Raw genomic sequence first — 20,639 nt, forward strand, 5'->3', positions numbered from 1 at the left:
AATTAGGTGAGTACAATTTCAAGCTAACAGTGACGAAGTTGTAGAAACCACTTGCAAAAGAATTAGCTTCTTTTTAGGTTGAGTTGGACTAAAACCTGCTTGAGAAAGTATTGGGATGGATGATAACCTTCAAAACAAGTCTTTTGATGCAAATTATGGATCCTTCAATGTTTAAATCAATTTAAGTAGGGGAGAAAGAGCCTTGAATAACCATGTATATGTGTGGGTGTTAGAATATTAGCGAGGTTAAGGAGGATATGATGGCGAAGAAGATGAAGAAATTATCCCTTACTTCAAGATTTAAGTCTATAAATGTCCTTTGCTCTAAAAATTCTCCCCACCATTCAAGGTAAGCCTCTAAAAACCTATCGAAGCCCTGTTATCCACGCATAGAAATGGTTAATCGCTTTACTTGAAGTGAGAAGTGGTCACACACTGACAGTCAGGTTGGAATTTGGAAGACTACAGATCTGCAGAAAAATTGATGAAATTCCAGTTTGAATTCTAAATTGAAAATGCACACGTATCTAATCTTGTTGCTTGACGTTAAGCATCAAACCATGATCTATCAAGGAAAGGCTTAATCCATGCTCAGAATTAAGCAGGATGTTTGAATGTCATTTAGCCCATGTCAGAGAAACCATGAAAATTTGGTGGCAACATCTCACAACGAAATGATTAAAGAACAAGCAAGATTTTTCAGATTGCATGGGACATGAATTAAAAAGGGATAGGAAAAGATAGGAAGATGGTGACAACATTTTTGTTCCACAAAATTTTCGGGTTGCATATAGCAATGGTGTAATTACAAGCTGATCATGAGAGGGCAGTCAGACTAGCTACAGTTCACATCAGGCTTGCATCAATCACTAATCAAGCCCCCGCAAATTTTCTCTCACAAACCATAATCATGGCTTTGACCATGTTCTTCTCAGTGGACCAGCTTCAGCCTGCATAAGGCATCAGATTCTCATGGCAAACTTCTCAACTCATTTAATTTGGACCCCAAAAACTCAAGCACATGACTTTCCTTAGAGACTCCTCGGATTGGCTTGATTCCCTCAATTTACGCGAAACCATAGCAAAAGATGAAGAAGAAAGCTTCCTGGCCGGAGAGATTGACCTCATATTATTCTTGGCATGTTTGTGTAATATTGATCTCATGGTGTAGGTCCATCTGCAAAAACCCTGGTCCTTCGATGCCCCTACAGCTCCAAATAAGCATCAAAATTTACAATTTGCATAAGCTTGCAAGGATTTACTCCTATAAACTAAGTCCCTCGATTTCATCTACTAGATTCATAGCTTCAGTTCGGACCCCAACAACTCAAGTACATGACTTTTCTTAAAGACTCCTCCGACTGTTTTGCCTTCTCTTCCTTGACTATATTTGGGATCATGGCTGAAGATGAAGAAGAAAGCTTATTGGCCTGAGACGCTGATCTGACATGGTTCTTGGCATGGTGGTGTAGGGATCTCAATGTGTAGTTCCACCTACAGAACCCTTGATCTTTCAACGCCTCAACACCTCCGATAGCAGCGGCAACCAACCAAGCTTTACTCGCTGAACTCATTTTTTATGTTAAGGTAAATATAGAACCAACAAGTTTGTAGTGGGAATTGTAGAAAGTAAGATAACACGAACTATACTTTGATGAATCCCATGGAAGGATGGGGTTTGGTTATATAGGTGAGAATGCCAAAAGTTTAGGAAAAAACCTGAGGCTAAAGGCTTCCTGCTGGTGGTTTTGGGTGCGGAAACCAGCAAAAGCCAATGGTAATTTTTTATGGTGAGATGACTGTATTGACATTCAACTACCACATGGCGACGATAAGAAAGTGGGGACAAAATCGGGTTCTTGGGGTGGCTAGATTTTTTGCCTTTTGCTCTACAACAAGCCAAAAGCTTCTGTGCCTGCCTTGAAATGAGCACACGGTTTTGCTTCGTAAAATAAAATAAATCCAGGCCAAAGTATCAGGAGGAGCATCGCTGAAGGGTGAGTCATGCATGCCACAGTTTGGTGGCACTTTCTCATTGAAGTGCATTTGCCGCTTGTAAGGAATGTAAGAAACTAAGAAAGTAACCATCTAGTTGGTGGAAAAGTAATAAAAACTTAAGATTAAGAGGTTTGTTCTATCTGTGGAAGGAATGTAAGAAACTAAGAAAGTAACCGTCTGGTGGTGGCGTCTAGTGGTGGACAAGTGGTAAAAACTTAAGATTAAAGAGTTTGTTTTCTTTGTGGTCTCAGGTTCGAGTTCTTAATTGCTCATATGATGGCCATTGGAGGTTTACATGGTCGTTAACTTCAGGGCCCGTGGGATTAGTCATGGTGCGCGCAAACTGACCCGAACACCCACGTTAATCTAAAAAAAAAATTAAAAAAGTGCACTAAGAGCCTTGGCACTGGGTTTGAATGTTCATGGGCATGCCTCTTATTCTTATAATGTTTTAAATGTTTACTGAATTTATAAAATATTTAATAGATTGTGGAATTAATTATAACACATACAAGTGGGTTTGGATATTTATATTAATAAAAAAAAATAAAAATAAAAAAGAAAATAAGAAAATGTGCGACTGAGGATAAACAAATGTCAAATTGCATGCTTATCCTTTTCTTCTTCTATATATTAAATAAAGTGGAGAGCATCTCTCTCTCTCTCTCTCGATTTCTTGAAATTCATCTTTTTTCATGTTTTATTTTACGGTAAACATGTATCCACATAAAGCTTGAATCAATCCCAGCTTGAATCAATCCCTTCTCAAGAACTTACAAAATTGAGCAAATTACTTACATCCAGGCATGAAGATTTATAAAAGTCCTACTCGCCATCAACTTACACAGGAAGGTTTATAAAAGATTTGGGAAAAGAAAATACGTAAGCATCAATTAGCACATTATTTTATATTTGATATTTCAGTTTAGATTGTTTAAAAAATATTTTTAGATTTTATTTGATGTTGTGGTGGTGGTTTTTATTAAATATTTTTTGTTTGAAAATATATTAAAATAATTTTTTATTTTAAAAAATTCATTTTTAAAATCATAAAATACAAAAAAAATACTTAATTTAAGAAAAAAATCATTTAAAAAAAAAAACACTGCTACACGTTTTTTTGAGTGAAGTACCATCCAAGCATATCTAAGGCCCATCTACACATCCAAGTGCATCCCTGGCCTTTCTATTTTTATATTTGGGGATCCAATTGAGAATTAAATGAAAGTTGGTTGTTGGTATATCCATTGCTCTTAAGAATTCTGCCCACCATTCAAAGTAAGCCTCTAAAATCCTATCGAAGGCCTATTGTCCATGCATCGAAAGAATTAATCGCTTTACTTGAAGCGAGAAGTGGTCAAACTGGTATTCAGGTTGGAATTTGGAAGATAGATCTCCAGAAAAATTGTTGAAATTCCAGTTAGAATTCTAAATTGAAAATGCACACGTATCTAATCTTGTTGCTTGACGTTAAGCATCAAACCATGATCTATCAAGGAAAGGCTTAATCCATGCTTAAAAATTAAGCAGGATGTTTGAATGTCATTTAGCCCATGTCACAGAAACCATGAAAATTGGGTGACACTTAAGCAATGGTGTAATTACAAGCTGATCATGAGATGGCAGTCTGCTAGCTACAGTTCACATCAGGCTTGCATCAATCACTCGTCAAGTCCCACAAATTTTATCTCACAAACCATAATCATGGCTTTGGCTTTGTTCCTCTCAATGGACCAGCTTCAGCCTGCATAAGGCATCAGATTCTCATGGCAAACTTCTCAACTCATTTAATTTGGACCCCAAAAACTCAAGCACATGACTTTCCTTAGAGACTCCTCGGATTGGCTTGATTCCCTCAATTCACCCGAAACCATAGCAAAAGAAGAAGACGAAAGCTTGTTGACCTGACAGATTGACCTCATATTATTCTTGGCATGTTTGTGTAATGATCTTATGGTGTAGGTCCATCTGCAAAAACCCTGGTCCTTCAATGCCTCTACAGCTCCAATGCTAGCTCCCACAATCCAAGCCTTTCTTGCTGTACTCATTTTTTTCCTTTAACCCTCAAAGTTTCCCTTTTCTTTTGCAAGTAGATGACTACAGATTACAAATGATCTTAATGAAGCTAATGGATTCTAAGGGGCCTTTAATTATAGAGGGGATGGTGATGGCTGGAAGTAAGTAGTAGAAAGCCAGAAACCAGTAGCTATAAGCCAAGGCCACTGGTTTTGGCCCCTTGTAAGGCAAATGGCATTTTGTTTCCTAGAATTACTTTCCTGACCATGCATAACCACTTGTCATATTAATAATAGAAGGACAAATATGGGTTTTGGTCACATCTTGAAGGTGAAAATGTGACAAGATAATGCAGCCTCTAGACTAGAGCTGGTAATAATGGACTCTGTCTGCCTCTAGACTAGAGCTGGTAATAATGGACACGCAGTTTTCTTGTGAAACTGCCTGGTACTCTGTCAGATCAGGCCACCGGCAACAAATGATGGCACCCACTCTGGTCACGTGTGGGTTTTGACTTCAGAGGACAGGCCGACAAGTTGTGGAGACAAACAAACTTCAAGGGTAAAATTGCTAAATTGTTTCTTTAGAGACTCAACTGTGAATACAATTGTGGGTTGGGGATTCATGGTAACTTATATGAGTGGATTCATAATGTACTAGACAATTGTATTAAACCCACTCTGCATTTGCAAGTAAATTCGGTGATCTGTGAGTTGAATTGGTAAAACCCGTTAAATATACAGGTTAATCCTTAAATTGATCAAAATAAAGATCTGATTTTATTTTATTTATTTTATTAAAATAATATTAGTTTATTTTTTTCCTACAAATATCTTGAAAATAAGCTGTTTTATAATTTCGGGATGATATTCATGTATCGTTTCTGTGGTCTGTCTAAGGAAGCGTGATAATGAGCTCACTAATTGCGCCATTTTCATGATTCGGAGATTCATGTAATGTTTTCTTTAATATTGTAATAGTTTTTTTAAAAAAAATTATTTGTAATATTAACATATCAAAATAATCTGAAAATATTAAGAAATATTAATTTAAAATAAAAAATTAAAAAATATATTTTTTAAAAGCATTTTTAAAAAATAAAAACAAATTATTAATCCTAATTTTGCCTGGTTTACAAAAATTGCTTCTATTGAGAAAACCCTATTGAAAGAGCACCATGTTATGGCTAACTGCAGAATCAAATCGCCTGATTCTTCTATCAGGCCTAACGTTAAGGTCATCAACCACAGGAGTTAAACCTGACGTTTAGAGCCAACAAGCACGAGTCTAAGCTCCGTAAGCAAGAATTGTCTTGGAACCGTTCAAGGGCTCAAAGACCAGAACTCTAAAGGGATGATGAAGCATCATCAGGCAAGAGCAGCAAGACCAGAATCCGCAAATTCCACTCGGTTTAGATGGGTTTCTGGTGCCAATGATCCCATGAAGATGGGCGGTGTTAGTGAGATGCTCAGGGTAAGGGAAGCTGAAAAGGCTGAGAATGCCATGCATCTCATTTGTTGGCGACCTCGTTAAGATAATCAGTATGTTGTGTGCTCGTTCTGTGAATTTCTCTTATTTCAACATAGAAATTACTAGCATCAAGTGTACTAGTCTCTTCGGGCTCAATCGGTTCGAAAGGATTTTAGTGGACATCCTATCAAGAATTTAAATCCTTTAGACACTACAAGTCTAACTTGAAAAGCATGTGTTTTGGACTTGATGGCCAATTAGGACTTCTGAAAGTATAGATCGATGATCCATTTTCTAGATAAGTACCAAACTCGAGTGATTAAGTATATGAGAATATGAGCTCTATTTGAATTTTAAATAAGCAGGTGAGGTTTGCGGCCTTTTATAGTTTTGAGCTCCAAACTTTTTCTAACCTAATTTTAAACATTGGCACATGACCTATTTTTAGATGTTATAATCCTCGGGCCCATCCCATCTTGATTTGCCTATATATTAGTTAATTGGCCTGTTTTTCACTGTAGATTATACAATTTTTTTAAAATATAAAAAAATATTAAGAGGTGAAGAATTTTTTTTGATTGTATTATTAAACCTGATTTAATAAATTAGATTAATTTTGAAATCTTGTAATTTAATTTTTTTTATCTTAAATTTCAAACTAAATTACTCAGGAGTTAGCTTGAATTAAGTTGATTGATTTCATTTATTAAAATACAATCTTAATGATAAATAAAAATATAATTTAGCTTTTAACAAAATTGATAATTTTTTTCATAAAAACTATTAAGACATCAATAAATCAGATTAATCTTAGTTTCCAAGTAAACTATGTCACGGACCCAATGAGTTTGGTAACATTTTTTTAAATAGTTTTTTAATTATATAATAAAAATATATGATCACAAAATTAAATATCAACATAATAATAACCTTAAATAAAGAAAGAAAAAATATATAATTAATTTCTTAACAAATTCAATATTGAAAGATAAAGTTAAGAAAAAACTATTAAAAACAATTAACGAACCAAAAAAAAAAAATATCCGATCAAGGGGTAAACTCATCAAATCTATAAACTAGGTAACTCAGATTAGTATGTTAAACCTGTTAACAGGTTATAAACTTCATCTAGATTATAATTTTTTTCTAAAACTATTTTTTATTTAGCTGCATGATAAAAAAATATAATCACAAAATAAAACACCAACTAAATTCTAAGAAGTTGAAAGAATTAAGCGACAAATAAATATCAAAATATTTAATATCATAATATGAGTAATTTATCTTATTATGTTTAATAAATTTCTCTATCAAAATAAACTTGTAATACAAAGACATATAAAATTTGTACCAGAAACAAAAAAAATACATAAAATTTTTGAATAAAAAAAAATACAGGACTTCACATATGAAAAATCTTGTAAAAAATCAATATTAAAAAAATTATATGTATAAAATTAAGAAAAAAATAACAAATAAATCATACCTACTTCTTTAAAAACTAAACACACTCAATATCATTAAAAACTAATAACAAACTAATATAAACGTAAACCCATAATTTATTTATTTTTAAAAAAATCAATTATTGGGTTGATGGTATGCTAGGCCTAGTGCCTCATCCAATCAAGCAACAAACCACACGTGAGCCTACAAATGTTTTTTAAGTTCATTTATTTCCCCCATGTATCGGAAATGTTTTTGATGTGTCGCCTACATTAGCAAATGCATAATATGTATTCTATTTATCCCTAGAATACGGTTATTATGATGGTCAGAAAAATAGTGTTTTTTATTTTTTATCTAAAAACTTATTTTCAATTCATTTTCTGCCAAAAAACCTAAAAAACACTTTAAAAAACTTGTTAAATCAATACATGGCCACAAAAAATGTCAGGAATTGCCTTAAAACCTAAAATCCACCTAAAACAAAAAAAATATTTCGAGCTCAGAACTGATTTTTAGGTGTTTATAAAGTAGAAAAACACCTAATGTTAATTTCTCTCATCATATGGAACCATTTAACATAAAAACAACTATCTTGGTTGGCGAATTCCTCACCAACATACACTTTCTCTTTTTAAAATGGAATCCAATGACCTTTTTTCTCTCCTTCAACTAACAAAAATGAAAAAATAAGTGAAAGAAAATTTGATATTAAAATTAAATTTTATAAAAATCAAATGATTAATCACCTAATAGCTAAAAATGATAAGAAACTCAAATAAATTGTTGACAATTTATATTACTTGTCGTCTCATTTCATATCTTTTTTTTTTAATTTAACAATCCCTGAAAAAAACATGCAAACTAAAATTCCAGGATTAAAGTTAATTTTTTTAAAAATTACACTATTATAATTATTAGAATCACTATTACAATTATTATAATTCACATACATGAGAGGATGAATGATATTTTATGAATAGTGGATTTAGCTTTATGTATTATGATGGTAAATATTAGCATGTTGCGTAACAATAAGCCTTCTAATAAATTATAGAAACACAAGATTATTAATGTTTTCATACATGCTGTCTAATCCTCAGAGGTGCAGTGCTTCTTCTGTGTTGATTTCTTAACCTTTCACACATGTTCTTAACATGTTCCATATATCGAGTGTCTTCATTAGATGAAAGGGCTATTGGTGTGATCCATGATAGTTTGATGCCTTTCTTTACTAGAGAAAATATTTCCTTGAACTTCAATTTTATTTATCTTCCAATTGTTGATTTCGATTGATGTTTTGAATGAATCATGTTGTATTACTAAGCAAATCTACCTCCAAATCCTGTGGCCTTAATTCCCATCATGATCAAGGTAAAGCATATCTTATAATCAATTTTCATGAAGTCTCTATCCTGCTTTTTTAGGTACCACCATGCATTATCAATTTTGAGAGTTTCAGGCCATTTTCTGTGCTCAAGGATCTGATCATTACTTGCCATTTTCTCACTTTAAAGTTCCCATGACGATGAACAAGAAAAGATAGGCATATATGTTAAATACAGTACATATTACATGAACACTCCACTTACATTACAGACTCTGTACATTAACTTCGATACAATATCTCAGCCTGCTCTCACAATTTGGATTGCATAGCAGTTAATTAGGACCCCAACAACTCAAATACATCACAGTCCGCAGCGATTCCTCTGCCTGTTTACGCTTGTTATCTTCACTATTTTTAGCAGGATTATTGAAATCCTTGGAACTGAAATTACCTGAGAAACTTGTTTTCTGCTTGGATGAAGCAGAGGTACAAGCAGCTTCATTAAGGGGCTTGACACTTGAGTCATTCTTAGAAGCTTTATCTTTAATACTCTGCATCCTTTGGAAACCTGGCTGAAAGACCTCCTTCCCAATGGATCTCAAGCTCATAACTTGTTCTAAGAGAGACTAAATGCTTTCCATATTTCCTGCTTCTGTGAGTGTAGAAAATAGTATTTGTTTCAGGAGTGCTAAGAGGAGAGTGGAGTGATGAGAGATGTAAAGTCTACACCATAAGAGTAAGAACAAAGCTGGAGTAAAGAATCACAAGTAGCTTATCTAGTTATTGACTTTAGTAGGGAACTTGGAGACTAGAGATCAATAAATAGAGGAAACAAAGGTATTTTGTAATATTTTTTTTTTGAGCTCTGTGATTCCTGCTTTGAGAAAGTTAGTGCAGAAAGCAGCTAGCCACTGACCATGACTAAAATATTAATTCACTGAAAGATCTTGTGACTCCACTTGGCTATAAATCTATCCCCTTACAATTTTGTAGGTTTTAATCTATCTCGCATGTCATCATGATTCTCATTGAAGCATGTTTAATGCTGCATGTAATGGGAGAACACATTTCAACCTTGAACAAATTTAGGTAGCAGGAAATGTGGAGATCCTATGTTGTTTTTTTAGTGTTTTTAAATTTAGTTTTATTTGATCTAGTGGATCTATTAGATTTTAAATTAAATTAAGTTGATGTGATTAGGTCAAAACTTAATTTAATTTTTGAGATGATATTATTTTAATTTAAAAAAAATCTAAAAAAAAGCTAGTATACATTGATTTAATTAATACTCTTAATTCATTGGTTTTAATAATTTTTTATTATTTTGTACAAAAAAAATGAAGGTGATAGTCTAGTTGAAATTCTAGATACATATGATATTGTTTGTTTTTACAGTGTATTTAAAAAAGTTAATATTTTTAATATTTTAAAATTATTTTAATTTGTTGGAATAAAAAAAATTAAAAATATATTTTAATATATTTAAAAATAAAAAAATATTTTAAAAAGTAATCAATAATACATCATATGAAATTCTATGACATCAATATGTCATGTCCGAAACTATGATTTTGTCTATAAATCATAGGACATAGAGTTGCCAGCAATAATAATACCTGCAAATCTCATGGCCATAGGCGAGGCCAGGATCCTGTGTTACCAGGCAGTGTAATTGAATGAAACAGCCACCACAGCCACATCATGCTTTACCTTGATGTGTCTGAGTCTCCACCGTTACACACAGTTGCAGAAATTGTCACATTACTCGCATATTATTTATATATTCGTAGCTATAGCTAGTTTATGTCTAGAGAGAGACATGACTTGACATAAAATCTCCATTGTAAGATCTTCCCCTCACCGGTACAACTACCCCTTTTTACCAAAGATGTCTCTCATTCATGTTCTAACCATCCATGATTTGACGTTGATTTTAATTCGGTAATATATTGGCTCTGTAAAACTAAACTACCTTCAAGTTAATATGAAAAATAAGAATAAAATCCTATCATTTTAATAAAAACAATAAACTTTAATTAATCTGGTAATTTATGGATTGATCGATAAATAATTGGCAACGACATGCTTCTTTTTTTTTATTTTTAAATTAGCATAATTAATTAAAAATATTAACAGAATAGTATCATTAATAAAATAATATAGTTTATATATACTGTGATTAGATAATATAACTTTTATAGTTTGATGTTATTCAGAATAATGAAAAGAATATTAAATGAGTAGGAAAGAGGAGAGATGTGAGAAAAATAAAAATAAAAACCTTAAAAATATATTAAATTTTTTATCATAATATTATAAATATTATTAAAAAAATTTAATAATACAAATTCAACAATACTAAAAAATATCACTAACAATAAACTATATTTAATTATTTATCGTCCAAATAAGTTTTTTTTTATACGATAAATGTGATCACTTGGGTCATATCAGTGATTTCTTTTAGTATTTTTAATTGAGATTTTTTAATTTTTTTCTCTCCTTCTGAGTTGGTGCCTCCTATAGAATATTACTATCTTTAATAACATAAATTATTAAAATTACGTTTTTCAATGATGATATTTATAAATGGTACTATTTTGCTTTTGGGGGCTACTTTTTTTTCTCGAAAAATGTGCTAAAAACAAAAAATAGGCCTTCTTCTCTGAATCAATTACCAAGCTACAGTGTTTCTGTATCTTCAACTGCTGTACTGGACATTTGTTTTTCTCTTCCTTTATAATTAGAAATCGGTACGGTAAGATTGTTGCTGAATATCAGAAGATAGCGAGCATGTTACTTCCATGGTCATTGGAGCAGAAGGCATATAGCCACGTGAATCAATGGAGGCACGTTCAAGGTGGCTAGGATAAGATCGACACGTCATCATGGAGAAGCCATGACTGCCAGCTACAATTTGACTGCTATGATCTCAGGAAAAGAAATTCAAATTCCATCATTTATGGAATAAGTTACTATCAACAATATAGTTTTTCATGATGTTTAATCATATTTCAAATTTATCATTAATTTTAATTTTAATAATTTGAACTAGATAAATAAAGTAAAATAAAAGTTCATTAGTTTCTATTGAGTGAGTTTCTAATTGCATTTAAATGTATTTTAAAAATATATTTGTTTTAAAAAAATATTAAAAAAAAATATTTTTTTGTTATTCATTGATTTTGATTTTGATGTACTAATATTAAAATAAAAAAATATTAAAAAATAATTTTAATGAAAAAAACCATTTTTTTAAATAATTTAAAAAAATATTTTTTTTGGTTATTCATTGATTTTGATGTACTACTATTAAAATAAAAAAATATTAAAAAATATTTTAAATAATTTTAATGCAAAAAACCATTTTTTTAAAATAATTTAAAAAATATTTTTTTTGTTATTCATTGATTTTGATGTACTACTATTAAAATAAAAAAAAATATTAAAAAATATTTTAAATAATTTTAATGCAAGAAACCATTTTTGAAAAGTTCATTACACCAAAATATTAAATATGCATTAAATTATAATCATTTAATTTTATCATTTATGTGTAAATATATTGTTGATTAGATATCTAGAGTTGATAAATTCTTTCTCATGATTTGACTCTTAAAAATATAGCTATCCATATATATATATATATATATAAGCTTATGCTATGCTACAGAGTAGTGGATGATCAAGGCATTTCAAAGTTAAATTTCGAAGAAGAGGTCAACATGAGAAATATAAGATTTACAAGAGTGATGATGAGCTCCAACTCGTTTGGTGAAGAAGCTCCACTTGCTCTCCATTTCACATGACTTGAGTTGAGTGGCCCCCACCCACATGGGAGGTTCTCCATTCATTCTTGCCCTATTTGTTTAGTGGCCAATTAATTAAAATGGCAAATTATAGTTTTAGTTATTACAACAAGAGCTAAAATTTAAGGCAAGAAGGAACAAAATTGCAGTCTTTTAAATCCAATTTGATAACTAATTTGTTTAAGAATGAACAAAATTCAAAACAAGAAGATCAAAGTGTAAAGAAAAAAACCAATATCCAATCTAAAAATCAACGAAAAAGTTCTCCCCCCACGTACAACTAAAACTATATACATCAAAATATCAAGTGAACTTGTGGATCAATTGACAAATTTCCAGTGATAAAAGAGTCAAATAGAGAAAGAGAATATTCTTATTTATCACTTGTATTTTTCAATTTATATGTAAGTGTGAGTTTAATCAAGAATCTTGAATTAATGGGTTTTTTTCCCGTGGTGTAGCTCTTTAAAGTATAGTTATCCATCCATGTATCGCCCATAAAAATACGTACATGATATACACATAAGAAGCAATTGATACGCAAAATACCAATGATCATCGCCTTCCTTGTAACTTAAGCAAAGTCGCATTTGCTTCTGTACAAAACACCCATGCAGTTCCTGCCCAAATGCATCCACTCAAAGAAAATGGCATCAATGGAAACTATGCATGCACCTCACAGACAGCAATTCAATGTTCCATGACATCATAATTGACTCGGACCCATGAGACATCAGCTCAACAATCTCTCTCTCTCTCTCTATATATATATATATATATATAGATAAGAACGAAATGCTCTCCCTGTCATAAGGAAGCATGGTGCCCAAGTACAGATAAGGAGGTGGACAGATCAAGCCTCGGAGACAAGAAAGAGTTAGAAGCCCAAAGATAATAGAGCGAACCCACTAGAGCTGTTCACGGACATTACTTCAGCCGATGTCCAGTCCATATTGCAGAAAATTCTTTAGGATCCAACAACATAGAAATTCGATACATGGTAGTGGCTACTTAGATATGTTGCCTGTGTTTCGGCTGAATATTATTTTTATGTATAAAAGTAATGGTTTTAAAAAATTTCAAGTTTTAAGTGACAATTTAAATAATAATTATAAATAAACCAATTAAAAAAATAACAACAAAAATAAATCATATTCCAGCCTATTTGAATTATCAAACAATCCAATACTAAAATAAAAAAAATAAAAAATCAAGTAAACTTAAACTAATATAGTCCAATATAAAAAAAACTTATATTTTTGTTAAATCATAGATTTAGATTCACTTAGAAAGTTTAAATGTTACCTAATTTAACTTTGTAGAATTGCTGAAAAAATTATTAATAAAAATACTTGCAAAAAAAAGGGAATGAGCCTAAAATTTGATAAGAAAAAACCCTATAAAAATAAAATTTGAAGGAAAAATATTGCAAACCAAAAAAATTATAATTAAAAGAGTTAAAATCAAAATTAAAAGATTAAAAAATTATAACAGTAAAATTAAAAATCATCTGTAATATAATAAATTATTTATAGATTAAAAAATAAAAAGGATAAAATAAAAATTGTTAAAGATTAACCTAATAGAATTAAACCCAAAAAAATAAAAAATAAAATTTTTAAATTGATTATATCCACCCTTATTGAAAAGAAAAAAAAAACTTTTAGCTAAATTCTAACAAATTATGAAATTTATTTATTAAATTAAATTAAATTTAATAACTATACATTAAATCTAGCTAAACTTATACTTATAAATGAGATCTTAGTTTTAAGTTTTATCACTGTATAAATCCTTTAAAATTATAAATTGATATGTTGATTTAAATAAATTAAATGGAAAAAATATATAAAAAAATAGAAAATCCAAATTTACATGTACCATCTTTTATTATTTCTACTGCCCCACCAATCCACCACCACAAATTTTTTTAAAAAATTACAAAAATCCCAATCACCCATAACAACTTACGTGTCAAAACCTCACCGGCTCCCTCTAAAAATCAAAATAATCCAATTTGTTCTTGCAAAAAATAACGGATAATCCTCTCTTTCAATTTCCAACCTCTCACTTTCTCTCCTTTTCCCTCGATCCAAACACACCAAAAAGGAAAAGAAAATAAAAATGCAAATCAATTTTCTCTCTTCCTTCCCTATAACTTAAAAAAAAAGAAAGAAAAATCAGAACTTTCCCGGAAAATTCACTCGCATTTTCTCTCCATCGAACTACAATGGCTGCCGTTACTTCAGTATCATTCTCTGCGATTTCCCAATCTTCGAGCGACAGAAGGGCTTTCTGTACAGTAGCGCGTAATTTAGGTTTTGAAGGCTCCCGGTTTCGGTCCAGTTTTTCGTGTCATTATGTCGGAGTTAGATCCTCGAATTCGACTTCCCGTATGGTTATCCATTGCATGTCCACTTCTACTGGTAAAAGAAAAAATCTTCGTTGATTTTTTTAGATATTCGTCTTTCTTTTTTGTGTCTGGTTGCTGAGAAAGTGAGAGAAAATAGAAATAGAAGTCTTAGAAAGTTAGTGTAATTAAGAGGTTTAGGGTTTTATTATTTAATTTTTTTATTATAGAATGATTTTTGTGATTCCTTTTTTATAAAAAGACTTTGTTGAGGAATTAGAGTGATTTATTTATTTTATGAATAATTACAGTGAAAATTATTTTGAAAATAACTAATTTTGCTATTAGTTTAATCACAAAATTAATGATGAAGTAAACTTTGGTATTTTTTTTGTCAAAACTTAATGCTTCATTTGGAACTATTAATAAAGTTTTTTTTTTATGGAAAGGAATATCATCGAGACAGCTTGTGCGTCAGTCAGTCAAGACTAAGTACTACACGCATAAAGTTAGATATGAAATATGGTTTCAGTAAGAGCGAAAACTTTTATTATATTTTTTTAAGTAATAAAGCTGAAGTTTAGCGTCTGAATTTTGCAATGCTGGCCAGGAGTACGGTAGAATTTGAGGTCATAGATTTTGTTTTTCGTATTCATTATTTTGTTTATGGTTTTAATTGTGTAAAGTAGTGTGTGGATTTGTTGGTACTGATTTGTTTGATGAATTGGGTTAATTTTCAGATGTGCCACCAACGGTAGCTGATACCAAGTTGAATTTCTTGAAGGCTTATAAGAGACCGATCCCTAGTATCTATAACACGGTTCTGCAGGAGTTGATAGTGCAACAACATTTGATGAAGTATAAGAAGACTTTCCGTTACGATCCTGTGTTTGGTCTTGGTTTTGTTACTGTGTTTGATCAACTCATGGAAGGTTATCCGAGTGATGAGGATCGAGAGGCCATTTTTCAGGCTTACATTAAGGCACTGGAGGAGGATCCGGAGCAATACAGGTTTGTCTTCTCAGTTTTTCAGTCTTTTTGCAGGAAATCTTTTTGTTATTTCAATTTCATGATTTAGATTTTGTTTTTGCAGAGGAATTGATGGAAGTAGTGGTTGTTAATGCTTTATGACAGTTTTTCTTTAACAATTGTATTGCATCTGAATCTGACATTTGATATTGCGTTGCATGAGGAATAAGAAAGCATCAGTTGTCATTGAATATTGGTTTTTGTTCTGTATACCAAAAATCATAACAAAAAAAAAACTGTTTATTTAGACTGAGAGGCTATGGTAATTGCTGGATGTATGGAAGAATAATATTTAGGTGGTTGTCATTGATGGTTATGAAGAAAAAAAGAAGAAGAATAACCTTTCTATTCTATGCACAATTTACTAGTTTTCCCAAGAAAAATGCGTTATTGTCATTGTTTCTTTTATATATAGATCATTTGAGTTTCTTTGACTAAGTGAAATGAAAAGGAAATATTTGCAACCATAAAGATTGATAAATAGTAGAAACTGAAACACTCAAAAAGTGTATGTAGCCAGATGCTCAGAAAAATTGGAGATTCTTATTTCTGTTAAGATTTTCATATATTGGTGGTCAACTTTTTCTCCTTTTTTCCTTCATTACCATGCATAACAAAAAATTGAAAGAATATAATTGTTACTCCATATTTCTGCAAAATTTGAATTGCACCATTATTTTCATTGGCACTTGATAGTTTCGTTGAACAGTTTCTAAAAATGCCTTTTCTATTTGACTTTAATCACCATTTGGGTTGAGTTGTTCAGTATGTTATGGCCTGCAGAATAGATGCAAAAAAGCTTGAAGAATGGGCTCGGGCTCAGACTCCTAGTTCATTAGTTGACTTTTCATCCAGGGAAGGAGAAATTGAGGGGACATTAAAGGACATTGCAGAAAGAGTTGCGAGTGGGAATTTCAGCTACAGCCGTTTCTTTGCTGTTGGGTTATTTCGCCTTCTTGAGCTGTCAAATGCTAGTGAACCGACAGTACTAGAAAAGGTAGGTTGTTGCATTCCTTCTCTATTGCAATCTATGTAATGTATGCCTTACAAAGTTTTTAAATCTTTTTTTCTAGTGATTTTCATTGTCTTGAATGTGTTTTAGTTCATCAAATCCAGAAAATTTTCTGTTCCTAATGACCTGGCCCATTTTACCCTCAAATCCAAGACCAAGGATTTTCCTCTAGAGTATCTAGTTGTGGCAAGAACTTTGGAGAAGATGGATATATATCTGAGATTGCTAACGTAAGGTTAATTTTTCCTTCCTCGGGCTCAGGAACTCCATATGCTTCCTTAGTGCATAGATACAACAACCATGACATCTCACTTATGAAAGTGGAAGACTCTTTCTTCACAGGAGATCTTCAATCCTGTTCCAATTCTCTTGGCAGATGGACAATTGTATCCAAAATTCATATCCCTCCATCACTTGTCCATTGGTAGCTTTCTTCTTTTTTTTTATTGAAGATTCAGTTCCTTGAACAAGATATGATGCATGCAGGATTTCTAATTCAAAGAGATCTTGGACTTGAGTTTTCCACATTTAATTTAAATGTTTAAGATTTCTAATTTGGCTAACTTCAAGACCTCAATGATTATTTTATGTATCAAAGATTGTTGCTTGATAGTTTGACATTTATCTTTAATTTTCATGCAAAAGCTTTGTTCAGCACTAAACATCAATAAAAGAAGTGTGGATCGGGACCTTGATGTATACCGGGGCCTTCTTTCCAAATTGGTTCAAGCAAGAGAGTTGCTGAAGGAGTATGTAGATAGGTAAAGATCTATCTCCTTTCTATATGCAGTTTATTTTACTTCAAAAAAATGGCAGACGACAGTAATTTATTCCACTAGTGATTATTACATAATACAGAAAGAAAAACATAATTCAGCATCATTCTGAACTGCACCTGTTAGCTGTTAGCTGTTAAGAGTGTTAGTATGCAACCTCTCAGAGTATCAAAAATAACATGTACAGAACTTCCTTTGAGTCGGTAATTGCAAGTGTCAGACAAGTGTTGAAAAAATCTTAATTCATTGAACTTAAAACAGTTAATGTTTAATCGGAGTGCATGGTTATATATTCAAAATCAACTTGTGAACTTGCTGTGATATCTATGATGAGCCATGCAATATGTTCTTTAAATGCCAATAACGTTTAAAATTGATTGCAGTTTGCAGAGTTCCAACTCTTGTCATAATTGGGTGTATACTTATTTTCCTCCCGGATAGATTTTGGCGTTCTGCTTTTTTTTTTTGTTGTCTGTTCCATCATGCGTGTGATGTTTTTTTCTAAAACGATTTTGAATTTCAGGGAAAAGAAGAAACAAGAGGAACGTGCAGAATCACAGAAGGCTAGTGAGACTGTAACAAAATGTTTGGGAGAGCCTCAATTTGTAGGACAGTAGTTCAATCAGCATAGCAGCTCTCACCTCACAGATCAAAGTATATGAGGCTCCACTATCGTCACTCCTCTCTCTTTTAAGGTACACTTGAAAGACTTCACTGTTTCAGCAAACCAGATGACAGCTTATGGATTTGCATTCTTAAGCCTGCTGTTTTGGATATGGTGATCAAGATACGTCCCCTTTGTTTCCCATGCTTATATACTTGTTTCTTCTATTTCAAACAATTTTATTTTTTATTTTTTGTACGACAAATGTTTCCTGCTATTATTAAATACTCCGTTGCATATATATCTGTGTGCATCACCATATTGTCTTTGGATTGCTGTTCATCTATTAAACTTCTTTTTTGCATTAAAAGGGGAAAAAATCCACCATTTCTTGGAGACTGATGCCATCATCAACTGTTTGAGTGATGCTACAAGAACAAATTATTCAAAAATTTTATTTAAACACATATAGCTTATTATTTTAGAGACTCACCAAAGTGTTATGGGATATGAATTTGTTCCACTGGTGATTAAAACACAATACAGGAACAAAACCATAACTATGCATCAGTCTGAACTGCATCTGTTAGCTGCCAGAATGCACCCTCTTAAAATGAGAGTTATCCGGAAATAACTTGTCCTGATTGTGAATCATTTTCCAAATTTGATTTGCTAAAATGTTTTCAAGGTACTGCAATGGAAAGTAAACTCTTACTGTTATTATTTATTAATCGGTGAAAGATTTTTTTGGTTGCAATTACAAATTTGCACATGCAATTGGAACTCAAGCGAATTAGATGAATTAGATGGTTAACACGAGTTAATTTAAAATAAAAATGTTTTAATATTAAAAAAAATAAAATGATGAAGTTTTAAATATCTTTTTTAAATCAAATTAAATTTTAATCAAATTGATAGGATAGCGGGATGATCTACCCGGAAAATCAGATAAGCTTTGGTTTGATTTTCTCAACATGCCGGCCGAGAATTGACCTAATTAGATGAGACTGAATTAAACGTGATGAGACACAAGAGGAACAAGGGAGGGAAATCATGATCCAATTTTAACTGTAATTGGGATGTTGATTCAAAGTATCAGCTGCGGCAAATAATCCCCGCTCCAATCCAATGTACAAAAACCTTATCATTAATAGCTTTGTCTTTCGTGTGTTCAATTATGATGATTTAGAGGGTGTTTAGGTCGGGAGTGGTTTATCATGTTTTTTAGAAAAAATTAAATTTTTATAATTTTAAATTATTTTTTAATATATTTTTATTGTTGTAATATATTGATATGAAAAATAATTTTTTTTAAAATATTTTCAAATCATAAAAAGCAATATGTTCTTTCCTTCCAAACATTTCTTATGAATAGAAACGCAACCTTTATGGCCACAATCTTGATCAAAATCCATACAAAAAATATAAAAAATTTAAATTTTATTCAAATCCCATCATATTTTTATTTTTTTAAAGTAGGGTGATTTGAATTGGGATCTGCGGGTAAACCGTAAAAATTGAATTGATGCATCAGTCCTCTCATTAAAATAGTAGTTTAAACAAAAAGGACACCAATCAGTATAAGCAACCATTTCATAGACAAAATAATGAGATCAAATGAATTAAAGAGTATCAAATTTGAATGCAATTCCAATTTGTCTACCAATTTAAGTTTTATATTTTATTTTAAAGTGATAACATTGGAAGTGATGATCACTCAAATCCATGAGAATCCTACCAAACCATGATATAAGACTGCTGGCCAAAAGTCACGATAGTTAGTCCACACATGAGAATGTTTATTTGCATCAAGCATGTTGTACAATATATCTAAATTTTGTTTTTCTTACTTACTTTTTTTTTTTTGGCTTCCGTCTACCTTACTATCCATCATAATATATATTTTTTTAAAATCTTGTTGTATTGTTTTAAATATGATTATAAGAGAAGAAACATATTTTATTATTTAATAATATGTATTTTCTTTATATGATTTTTAACTTATAAATATTTTATTTAAAAAAAACTAAAAGAGACTAGTGTTTTTCAATAGAAGTAAATTTATTGTACTATGGATTGAAACAATACAATGATGATTTTTCCCTTCACATCAAAAACCAATGATTTGAGATTTGTAAAAAAAATAGTTTTTTCATAAGATTTATTTGTCATTATAAAATTGATCAAGGTTAAAATGATCTTTTCACATTTTTAATGCATAATAAAATAATTAACTTGACCTTAGAAACAAAATTTATTTAACATGCATTTATGAGCTTTTTTAAATATTTATTTTTCTAAAGTACTGTAAAATGACTAAATTACCTCATAAGTACTTTTTTTATTGGCTTTCAACGGTTTTTTCATACCTTTTTTTTTTATTATAATTACCTTGATTTAGAGGCAATTTGATATTTTAATAAATATAAAATATTATTTAAAAAACAAAACAAACTTACACGTGCAATGCATGCATTAGGAGATTTCTAGTGGCTAAACCGTGGCTTCCAAGATAGTGTTAGAATAGTCTTAGTGGCACTCCCATCCCTAAGCAATGCGTGTTGGCAACGAACCTCCGGTTTGATGCTAGTGCTCTTTTCATTGTTTTTTTTCTTTGATTTCTATACTTAACCCTTAAAATTTTCAAAATAATTTTATTTATTTTTATATTTGGTTCATGTTTTTTTATTACTATTTTTTTATTTGAAATAATTAATAAATTGATTATTTTTTCAATTTCATACTTTTTTAATTGTTTTTATTTGTCAAATTTGATTTTAATTTTTTTTATTGCAATTT

At 31.0% G+C, this 20,639-nt stretch overlaps 1 protein-coding gene and 1 long non-coding RNA gene across 3 annotated transcripts; one reads left to right on the forward strand and one right to left on the reverse strand.

Annotated features, from left to right (window-relative positions):
- Positions 1–675: 675 nt before the first annotated feature.
- On the reverse strand, positions 676–3,995 carry LOC105141812 (uncharacterized). The gene is made up of 2 exons (XR_845452.1): positions 3,916–3,995; positions 676–1,123 (listed from the first exon to the last, which is right to left on the reverse strand). It is a non-coding gene; the product is annotated as an uncharacterized LOC105141812 (long non-coding RNA).
- A 10,101-nt stretch (positions 3,996–14,096) lies between these two features.
- On the forward strand, positions 14,097–18,168 carry LOC105141813 (protein THYLAKOID FORMATION1, chloroplastic-like). Of its 2 annotated transcripts, none has more exons than XM_011049178.1 (5): positions 14,097–14,462; positions 15,160–15,430; positions 16,232–16,445; positions 17,106–17,221; positions 17,760–18,168. In XM_011049178.1, exons 1-5 carry the CDS (start codon positions 14,300–14,302, stop codon positions 17,851–17,853), a joined length of 858 nt encoding a protein of 285 aa, XP_011047480.1. In that variant the 5' UTR covers positions 14,097–14,299; the 3' UTR covers positions 17,854–18,168. The 2 variants fall into 2 exon arrangements, with proteins under 2 accessions (XP_011047480.1, XP_011047479.1); XM_011049177.1 differs by having other exon boundaries at positions 14,102–14,495.
- The last annotated feature ends 2,471 nt before the right edge of the window (positions 18,169–20,639 follow it).

Source organism: Populus euphratica, unplaced genomic scaffold (genome assembly GCF_000495115.2).
Source record: "Populus euphratica unplaced genomic scaffold, PopEup_1.0 scaffold132.1, whole genome shotgun sequence".
Classification (NCBI taxonomy): domain Eukaryota; kingdom Viridiplantae; phylum Streptophyta; class Magnoliopsida; order Malpighiales; family Salicaceae; genus Populus; species Populus euphratica.